The sequence below is a fragment of the Zerene cesonia genome, unplaced genomic scaffold (assembly GCF_012273895.1).
Source record: "Zerene cesonia ecotype Mississippi unplaced genomic scaffold, Zerene_cesonia_1.1 Zces_u004, whole genome shotgun sequence".
NCBI lineage: Eukaryota > Metazoa > Arthropoda > Insecta > Lepidoptera > Pieridae > Zerene > Zerene cesonia.
In genome coordinates this window covers 2339822-2351421 of record NW_024045134.1, presented here as the reverse complement: position 1 = coordinate 2351421, position 11600 = coordinate 2339822, and the positions used below count along the sequence as shown (strand labels likewise).

The 11600-nt window shown below is 32.9% G+C and overlaps 1 protein-coding gene across 1 annotated transcript in view; it reads left to right on the top strand.

Annotated features, from left to right (window-relative positions):
* The first annotated feature begins 1714 nt into the window (after positions 1–1714).
* Positions 1715–11600, top strand: part of LOC119838652 (protein halfway) — a 30717-nt gene continuing 20831 nt past the window's right edge. The window contains exon 1 of the mRNA XM_038364707.1: positions 1715–2008. Coding sequence (XP_038220635.1) covers positions 1982–2008 — 27 coding nt within the window. The 5' untranslated portion in view covers positions 1715–1981. The remainder of the gene's footprint in view (positions 2009–11600) is intronic.

Genomic DNA, 11600 nt, shown 5'->3' with positions numbered 1-11600 from the left:
GGTATCTTATACATTACTGGCTTTTGTCCGCGGCTTCGCACGCGTTAATATTTCAAGAGACGCTTTTATATTTCAAAACATTTCTCTTGTATCACTCTTTCTATTAAAAAAAACCCCATCAAAAACTGTTGTGGCAGTTTTTAACATCTAAGCATACATAGTTTCACCTGTATGTTTGTATGTAACCAATTCCTTACATCTCAATTTTGTCCCACTTTAAACGAAAAGATTTAATTCAAACTTTAAATTTCTCTTCTTTAAATAATTTCCTTTCATATACTCTGTATATGAGCAAGACATTTATTTGATTCTATCGATAAAGCGTGTTTCAAAGCATTTTATTATTTTTTAAATTAAAAATAATAAAATATATTTATTATTTTTAATAATATAATTGCAATATGTTTCCTATATTGACAACACTGCTACTGTAACAGTAAATATTATTCATATTTAAATGTCCGTAATTATATAAAATTCGCATTTAATTATTCATGAAACATTAATCTAAATACATTAAATAATGGCCTTAATATTTGTCTATATCTGGTACAAAAAACTTCAATTATCTTATTACATTTAAATTAATAAAATAGTATAAGTGTTTCTATGGCTTAATATACGAAACATAACGGTTCTTAAATATTTAAAAATAACCGTTATTTAATTGTCATTATTTAGTGATGTGCGGGTAATACACCGATACCTTATCTATTTTTGAATAGACTAGCCGTTGACCGTAAATTCGCCTGTTTTATATTTTTACAATCTTATAAATTTGTTATATTACATCGCACTACACAATTACATTAATTCATTGTTATTTCATAAATGGAATAGTAAGCATTTTTATTTTATTCTACATATTAAGAAGTTTCATAAATTAAACAAAATTCGGCACTGGCAAATAGTTAACTTATTGCCATAAATGAAAAAAAAAAAAAAAAAAACAAAATTCGGCGTAAAAAATACTTCTATAGACATATAGCTATACTGTATTTCTAATGTTATTTATTTATTATTATGATCACTTTTTTAATGCGAAAAATATTTTTAGCATGAAATCTCAATGGCTACATGAACAACATTAAAAGTATATATAAACATATATTATCATGTTTTGTTATTATGTTAATAATGTTTTATAAAACAATTTACATATATTAGCGTTTTTATGTGTGAAATTTTGCTACTCCGAATACGTTTACATATTTTTAAAATAAATTTATGTATCATCTACAAATTATTTATAAGTCGATAATGAAGCCATATTGGTTAGGCATTAAAAGCTAATAAATGTTTTTATATTTGTTAAGTTTACAGTTATGCGTGTACATAAATGTGATTATAACGTGTTTATGTTAAAAAGACATTATACAAGTAAATTTTAAGGCGCATATTTTTGCATTTTGTAGTGCAAAATGATCTGTATTTAAACTCAATTATACGTTATAAAATATTATTATAATATAATAGATAGCCTATAGAGGTCAGCTGCTGACCAGCGCGTTATCGCATAACGCAAGCTACACCTCAATACACAACACTGTACAAATTCAACGGGAATACCGGATACCAGCATCGGTCTGCATAAAAATATACCCGTCTCTTTCTTGAATACCATTTTTCTTAACACCGCTTATGATAACTGAGATTTTGTCCTTGTCCCACGCGTTCTGTAGTTATAGATGTTTGTATCAAGTAAACTATTCGCTTTTCTGTTTTGCCCAGTTGTAGTCGCACGGAATTAGATGCGGCTATATTTTGAACGGTAAATAAAAGTGCCGTGAAGTTTTATGACTTAAGTGATACAGATATTTGGTGTATTGTGGTGCAAAAATAATGAAATGATGGGTCTGTCCGGACCGTTAGTTCTGTACCGGTCGTGGTGCGATGCATTCGTTTGATTCCAATAGACTTGGAAAGTTAAATAGTTTTCGATGTATCGTTGTGTGGTTTTTGTGCAATCGTAACTCTTAACATGAGGAATATAAGATTCTGTGTCGACGTAAGTAAAATTCAGTATTGTTTCAATCGTAATAACTTATAATCTGACGACTGAATGTACACAATTGAATTATGAAACGGTAATTTTTATATTTTATTACATGTTATTTATTTAGAGGAATAAAACAATAACAGGCTGTAAATCACTCATACATTTTTTATATTTCTTGAACGTTTCTGATACATAAAATAATTATTTTCCTTATAAGTAGCGTCATTTAACTTCCCAGAAAGCTTTGTCATGCAAACAATTTATTCAACAGGTACGCTATTAGATTTATCGAAAGTGGGAGAGAATCGTTCGAAAGTTATCATTATACAATGAACTGGCGAGAACCCAGCATCTGTTGTCTATATTTATTTTCTCGTGACACTTGTTATTTATTGGATAATAACGGAGTCACGAACACGTACCGATACTTTCAAAATGCACATCTTTTAACCTACTTACACGTATAAATAAGATAATCTCAGCTTAATAGTATTTCTTAGATTATTAAAAAAAACGTGTCTTTAAAAATAAACACAAACACATTAATGCTATAAATACTGAAGAACATGGGTAGGTATTCTATCTCAATGTCTGTCTGAACCGCCCAGTAGATTTTGACTAATAGGAACATATAAATAGATGAAGTTTATCATTTCTCTTATCACTTTCAAATTTACTTTGTGTCCTGACGACAAAACTTTAAAGGAAAATAGAATCACAGAAACGGGAAGCGTGGGATAGCGAAGCGAGCAAAGACGCGGGCGAAAAGCTAATTTAAAAATTTACATCTCAGACACGTTCTTATCTAATCACTAAGTAACTAAAATCACATCAAGCAAGTAGGTTGGGCGAGCTCATTCTCAGTGGTAAAATAATATGTTAGTAATTAATATTATAGAATAGTACTCGTTTTTCGCATGTGTGGAACAACCAATCATTACAAGGGACGAGTATAAATGGGAATTAATTAACATAGGTACATGCACATGTAGAAAATGATGCTGGAAAAAGTTTTGCTTCCAATACGACTGTTTTACTTGTCAAAGTGATATAGAAGATAGTTTTCGGTACCTGATAAAGTAATAAGGCTGCAATTGCATATACGGTAGTAATGCTAGCATTATTTATTTATTTTATTTATTTGACTCTTCAACAAGATTGTACATAGAAGGAAACTTAAAGATAATAATAATAATGACTATAATAAAGCGTACAATTTGTTTGGCGGCCTTATCACTTAGAAGTGATCTCTTCCAGGCAACCACGGTAAAAGGTAACGAGCATACTGCTAAACTATAAGCATTTCTCTGTTCCACTAATAATCTTGAATTGTAATTACTTAAAAACTCATTAATCCTATCCTACTTCCTACTAATCCTACTACTCGTACTATCCTTCCTACTAATATTATAAATGCGAAAGTTTGTAATTATGTGTGTGTGTTTGTTGCTCTTTCACGCAATAACTACTGAACCGATTGCTATGAAATTTGGTACGTAGACAGCTGGACAACTGGAAAAACATATAGGCAATTTTGATCCCAATATTCCTACGGGATACGGACTTACGTGGGTTGAAACCGCGGGGCGCAGCTAGTTACTTATAAAACAAAAACCCGGTAAGTGACTTAAGAAAGGGGAGCATAAAACAGGTCGATAACAATAGTCTTTGTTCCCAATATTACATCTCCTTTCTTTTAAGAAAATCCAAAACGAGGTGGAATCATTTAACGCTTATGTTATTTATGAGTTTAAATTTTAAGTGTTCTCAAATAATTGGGAAGGCGAAGCGTTTCGTCGAAATTATTAATGTTCTATAACCGTATAAAAATTCAAAATCAATAACAAGACGTACTAATTGTAAGCGAATATATCGATCATTAAACGACTGGTGAGAACGATAATTCAATTTTATCGATATCGATAATTTATTGCGCAAACACTACAATTGAATGGCCATTTTGGCGGGAACATTAAGAATTTATTTATAAAATATAATAAAAAAATAAGGGTTATCATAAAATGGCGGTTTAACAAAATAACAGATTATCAATGTTTGTCTTTGTTGCTAATGTTTGTAATATATACAATGAAACGACTCAGTATAATTTTATTTACATATGACAATTGTTATCAGCAAAGTTGCCTTTAGTGAGACACTTGAAGTTATATAAAGTTATAATACAGATTATATAATTCTACGAACCAAATTTCATTGCAAACGGTTCAGTAGTTTTTGCGTGAAAGAGCAACAAACACACAAACAAACTTTCGCAGTTATAATATTAGTAGGAAGGATAGTAGGATCACCGAAACTTGAATGACATCTGTCCATTTGAAGTGGGTCAAAATCGAGAAAAAAGGAGTCCGTTACAAACATACAGGTGAAGCTAATAGAAGCGTTTTAGAGTCTAGATTTCAAAATTTCAAAATTCTACCACAACAATAATCATTTTTTAGTCGGTTATCGCAACGACTCAGACAAATGACGAAGTTCGGAGCTGATTACTGCTTCCTGTTAACAATGTCCACTTCCTTCCGACCACTTGAGACCTAGAACTCTTAATGTGGTATCATCACAAGCACATGCACTACTTACACTATTTATAACTCAAGAACGCATTAACCGATTTGGCTGAAAATCTGTACAGAGGTAGCTTAGAACCAGGAGACAGATGTAGGAAAGTTTTTATCCCGGAAATCCCTCTATCTACAGGACCTATCTTTCCTAAGACTGCGACGCGGGCAAAGCCACGGGCGAAAAGCTAGTACATATGTATAATTCTTGTATCACAATATTAGTTATACTTACTCCTCCAAAACGGTTAGACCGATTCTCATGAAATTTTGTGTACATATCGGGGGTAGGGAATCGACCAATATCCATTTTTCATATCCAATAAGAGTAAGCACAACGTTGGCCCAGTGAGGAGGTCGCGGACGAATTGTGACCAGCTCCCGTGGCCCCTTCTCTAAAGCGGCTCGACGGAACACAGTGGGGTTTTGGTCGGTAGGAATCCGACATAACCCACGGCCCCCCAGCGGCCGTTGATATCTATGTAAGATTTCCCTACTTAAATTAAAGCATACCGTTGGCCGGGTCAGCTAGTCCTACTAATAATATAAATGCGAAAGTTTATAAGGATGTGCGATAGCATGCTATTATTTCACGCCGGTTTTCTGTGGGGGTGTGGTACTTCCCATGCGAGCTGGCCCAATTCGTGCCGAAGCGTGCTCGACTCCCACAATTATGATTTATTCATCCAGCAGAATATTAAAACACAATTGATATCCACACATACGAGTGCATACTGGCAAGTGGCAACCCTACGCTGTGTTTAGCACAATCGAATTATCTCATTGTAGTTGACCGACCTGCCCCCAGCACATATTTATGCCTTAATTGATCTGTTGTGATTTACTAATTGCTTTATAATCATTTTATATACTCTGGAAGATTTGTGTGTCGTGTTTAAGTCAAATTGTTAGATTAGATAAATATTTTATGGGTAGAAATTAGAAATATAATAGTTTAAGGTCTATTTTCTATTCATATTTATGATTTTTTGTCAAATCCTAGAATATAAGATGAAAAAACTAAAAAGTTGCGCCGCACGGACGAACCCGCTGGTAAAAGCGAGTGTTTCTATAGATCATGTATTTTTTCGGCACATAGGCTACTTGACTGCAAATCAAAATCCGTTCATTGGTTTTTGCGTGAAAGAGCAACAAATACACACACATCCTTACAAACTTTCGCATTTATAATATTAGTTGGATTAGTAGGATTAAACGCCTTCAAAATGGCGAATTAATTTGGTCTCACAGTTAACTTTTTTTTATTAAAAACAGCAACAGTAATAACAAAGGCCAAAATTATTCAGTAATATCAGTAGTTATTAAGGTTTAATAAATCATTATTGTGTGAGTGAAACAGAACTATACGTTAATAATTTAAAACAGCACAAAATGGTTAATATTGTAACATCCAGGCATACAGTTTAGTGGATATATTTTAGTTACAGTAAAACCTGTTTTCCGGTGAAAGGCTTTTTAACTCTTTTTACAACTAGTTCTAAGGGAAAATGCGTTAGATACTAAAATTAACTGAGGTATTATAAAACGCCCTTAAGTCGCGGCACGCTCGCTTCGCTCGCTTGCCTCATGTGGCGTGTTCGGAGGAGTATGGCAACGAAAACTGTGACACGAGAATTTTATATATTAGATTATGTAGATAGTATAATATACCAATTTTCTTATAAAACCTAATCGAAATTACACTGACTAAGTTAGTGTTAAAGTACACATTTTTATTTATAGAATAATTCACACAAATATAATAAATGTGAAAGTTTGTTTGTTGGATGTTTGTCCGTCAATCACACTGAAACTACTCAACGAATGCTATACAGACAGGGTATGAGCTGACTTGGGTAATAGGATACTTTTTATTCCGATTAAATGCTCCCATGGGATACAACAGGGATCTTGATATCCGGGCGGAGCCGGGATGAGCGTCGTTGTATATTTTAACAAATTCCATAGTAAGAACTACTTGTATCATTTAAAAGTCAGTTCCAACTAGGAAAAACGCGTTCTAACGAAAAGTGTGTTTTAACGGTAACATATTCATGATATAAAGGAAATCAATAATTAAATGCAACGAACATGCTTAAAATAGCCAGCTATTTATAACGCAAGAACAATGTATCAAGTGGCGAAGTATGACTTCATTCTACCTCCTTTGTTGTTTGTTAAAACATAACCTAAAAATTCAAGCCATATTGAACGTACGTATGTACGTAAATAGAAAATGAATTCTGTGTATCTGATTGCATAGCTTTGTAGACAAGAGGTTCATAAAATTTTGGAAAATAACGCTTTTATATAGTGAGAAAAAGATTTGCAGCCATAAGAACTGTTCCATGACTGGTAGATTTCAAATTGTTTTACAAATAAAATCGTATTTTTTTACAGTCGTGTTTTTCTTTTGTTTTTCCTAGAAAGTCTGTGACGATGGGGGCCTCTTTTTTATGGAGGCCCGGCATTGTCAGGATAAAAATTTCTTTCGTCTGCATAAGAGCTAGTGAGAGAACTTAGTTGATTCTAAATTTTTTTTTTTTATTATATATCTTTTATATTGTCTTTACATAATTTATAAGATGTTTGTTGTTTTTTTACTTAAATAATCCTGTTTATATTGAACAAGCTGTTCGCCCCGATTTCACCCGAGGTACATAATAAATAAGTATGTCTATACCTATAATAAGTATTCAGTGATAAGCTTTCTAATTAAATTAATTCAGAAAAGTAATTTTTGAAATAGGTTCACTTGTTATTATGTGAAAACATAACAAACATAAACACAAAAACACGTATGTTTCCACTGTTTAGCGTTACTTTAGACTTTACGAATCAATATAAATTTCATATCATTATTTAGAACAAACATTTCAATACATTTATTATAAGCTGAGCAATTACCATATGTTTATCGGCCCACACATAAATGTAGTCGTTAAATGCAATTTAGGTAGTCTAAATTCATCCAATAAGCAGATGCAAGGCATACATTAATACATATAATAGGCATACCTTAATAACAGCGAGTAGCATTGTATGTTATATGCTATAAGAATAAGTTAACCTAAATTGTATATTATATTTTTTTCCATTTATTGTAATGTTATTTTAAATGTAAATACCTATATCAAATTGGAAATAAGTGTAATGATAGTGTTATCATGATGTTCGCCGATTCTCAACCGGATCTGTGCACGAAAATTTCATGAGAGTCGGTCAAGCCGTTTCGGAGGAGTATGGGAACGAGAATTTTATGTATATATTAGATAACCATACTTAAAGAGTATCCGCTGTGGCACCAGATTTCTACTGACGAATACTTAAAACTTGGAATATAGATGCATTCTTGCGTAACACAACTCTATCTACGAATATATATCTATATATCCATATAAGTCACATCCACGTGCACGGTACTGTGTTGCGTTTATACTTTATGCTAATCGCATGCGCACGCGCATTCCGCTGGTCGTGCACCGTGTCGTGCTGAGGGGAGATTTTATCAATGTTGGCTTTTGATCTTATATGCTATTATTGTTTATGGTTATAGGGTAGTTAATTGATATGTCATTCGAATTTAAATATTGTAGGGTTTTAATTATATTGCTTATAACGTGTATCTGATTAAAATGTAATCTTTTGATGGATAAATTTCTTTAACCATAAGCAGCTGAGGTCAATGAGATTTTAAAGAACGTTTGAAAATCCCATTTGAGAATCTGGTAGCTACCTCCCCCAGAAGCTCCTCCACCCCAGAAACGACATTATTGGTCGATTTCTTCTATTTAAGCGCGCAGAAAAGTGTTACTTTTAATTGGAACACATTTAAAAGGATTATACGTGTGATAGTTGTGATTGTTTCTAAATAGTTAATGCCCATGTGTCTTGGGGTATGGATCAGAAGCAAATAAGTTTTAACTGCCCCACGATTGTATAGTTATGACTGAATAACATTGCGATAAAACATTGTTTATCACTACATAGTATAAAGCAAAGTCGCTTCCCGCATCTATCCCTATGTATACTTAGATCTTATATTATTATCTTATTATACTAATATAGAGTGATTCAAGAGAAAGGTTTATATATACAATAACATTTATTAAACGACTCCGAATGAGTGAGAAACGCGTGAGTAGTCGCGGGCAAAAGCAAGTGTATTATATTGTGAAAAAACACAATATTCAGTATTTAGCAGTAAATAATTTGCAATTGTAAACATAGCGCTTTGTAGCGATCGATTGGTGTCAGTAGAGTATGTATTGCAGGGTTTAATAACATTTATTTAAGTATCCTATCCTACTAATATTATAAATGCGAAAGTTTATAAGGATGTGTGTGAGTTTGTTCCTCTTTCATGCAATAACTACTGAACCGATTGCAATGAAATTTGGTACGTAGACAGCTGGACAATTGGAATAACATATAGGCAACTTTTTATCCCGATATTCCTACGGGATGCGGACTTACTCGGGTGAAACCGCGGGGCGCAGCTAGTAATTCATATTTCTTATTAAGCAGTTATTGCGTATAGTGATTATGGCTTCAGACTTAAAGCGCAAAGTCAAGAAGAGAGTGCAAGAAAAAAAATTATATTTCAATTTATCTGCATATTATTCAAATACTACTGTATAGGAAAGCATTTTGAGGAAATCAACATCGCTGAATCAAAGTTCGATGATATATTGTGACATCTGCCAACCCGCAATTGGCCAGCGTTAAGGCCTGAACCCTCATAAGAGGCCTTTATTAAGCTGGTGGAATACATTAATACCAGTAGGCTGATCCACATATTGTCGTAGTAGAAATGTTACGGAAGGTTAAATATTAGTTAATTTGCTAAGTATATATTGATTTTGTATCATAATTTTAAATGACCTATAATAAACTCGCAATCTATCCTTTGTATAATGTAATTTTAAAAGTTTATATTTTTTTACATATATCAAATACGTTCACATGTATCACACAAACTAAATCCAACAATGACAATTTAATGTCTGATAGTTTGTTGTAAAATCCCATTTTAAAATCATGTGTCCAGGATCGTATGCGACTTTGTTGTTGATAAGATTTATTCGCACGAGTAAAGACGCGGTCTACAATTCAACCAACACTTCATAAACGCTTAAATACCTATGATATTAGGACAATAAAAGTACTGTAGTAACTTTAATTAATAAAAACAACCAGATACATAATCCAGATTTACAAATGTCCTGAAATATGATTGTCAAGATTTTAGTTAAAAGACGTTGAAGCAAAATTTTAATTATTGACATTTTATGGTGTATTCAGAAAACGTAACAACAGCCTAAGCTATATAATCAAATAAATTCAACCTTATTCGCATGAGTTAAGGTCGGATTTACACATCAAAAGTCCACCCAGTTTAGACATTTTGTTCTTTTTAGGCCCTGTTTGTGAATGATCTAGTTATTAGTTATTACACGCGTATTCTCGCTTGAATAACTAACTTATTCAATTAAATACTCAATGTTTGTTCCATTCAGGCCCTTTCCTACTAAGGTGTGTCGTAGGCGACACTAAAAATAGATTTTAAAGTGTTTGAAAACCGGTTGCGCACCTCTGCAATGTTCTGTTATTGAGGACGTTGGCTGATGCAAAAATGATATACTAGTTTTTATAGAGTTACTTCTATCGGTATTTGGAATATTAAAAGAAGAGAGTTATAAGTTTGACGTCGATGTTTGTCTGTATTGTGTGTCTGTGGTACTGTAGCTCGGAAGTGGATAGATCGATTTTGATGCGCTTTTTTTCGTTTGCGAGCTGTGGCAGTGGTTCGCTGTGTTTAATGACGGTTAAAGATGGCCGCCAACAAATGTCGGAATATTTTATTTCACAACTCTTTTAATATGGATATCAAAAAAGGTTCAACTATACACTATATCAAATTTTGAAATTCAAGGTGGCCGACACAACATTTCTATGTGTATAATTATTATATAACTACTGACTGACTGACTGAGGTAGTGATCTATCAACACACAGCCACTGGACAGGTCGGGCTGAAATTTGGATGGCGGATGCCTACGTCATAATATTATGACAAGATATTATGACGTAGGCATCCGCTAAGAAATGATTTTGATAAATTCTACCCCCAAAGGGATAAAATAGGGGAAGTAAGTTTGTACCATGAAAATTTATTATCCGCGCGGGCGTAACCGCGGGCAACAACTAGTACATATATAGATAATTATTAGCTGGATGGATTCATTAACTTGAATTTTATTATCTATTATTTATAGAACAAGTGCTTATAGTTATTTTCCTTCAAAATAACTGACGACATCTAAATAAGGTTATGACCTAAGCGCAAAAACTTATCTTTTAATAACATATCATAACATGGATTTGCAAACATGCTAACAACTTGTTTATCGGTTAACTATATATACTTGCACAATATCTAAACGATACCAATAAACAAAATATGAGTGTCTGTCTGTCTGACTCTTTTTTTCTCGATTTTGACCCACGTCAAATGGACAGATGTCATTCAAGTATCGGTGATCCTACTATCCTTCCTACTAATATTATAACTGCGAAAGTTTGTAAGGATGTGTGTAAGTTTGTTGCTCTTTCATGAAAAAACCAATAAACCGATTGCAATGAAATTTGGTACGTAGACAGCTAGACAACTGGAATAACATATGCAGGTGAAACCGTGGGGCGCAGCTAGTATTATAATAATCGTAATATACAAAATTTAGCTTAAAAACCGATTGTGACGGAACTTTTACTGGCAAATAGCTTATGTAATGAAGAGAAATTGAGATTAATTTTATTCCTATAAATACATTTCCACGGGAGCATAGAGATTTTAAGGAAAATCTCATTTACTCGCGTGAAACCACGAGACGCAAGTAGTATATTAAAAGTTATTTTAGAGTCGGAGAAGCTCAGTGGTTCAAGCCTCCGATATACTTAGTCTGGCCATAAATACTGTTACACTTAATTATAAAAAAATATTACATTTGAATTTCGAATCTGTC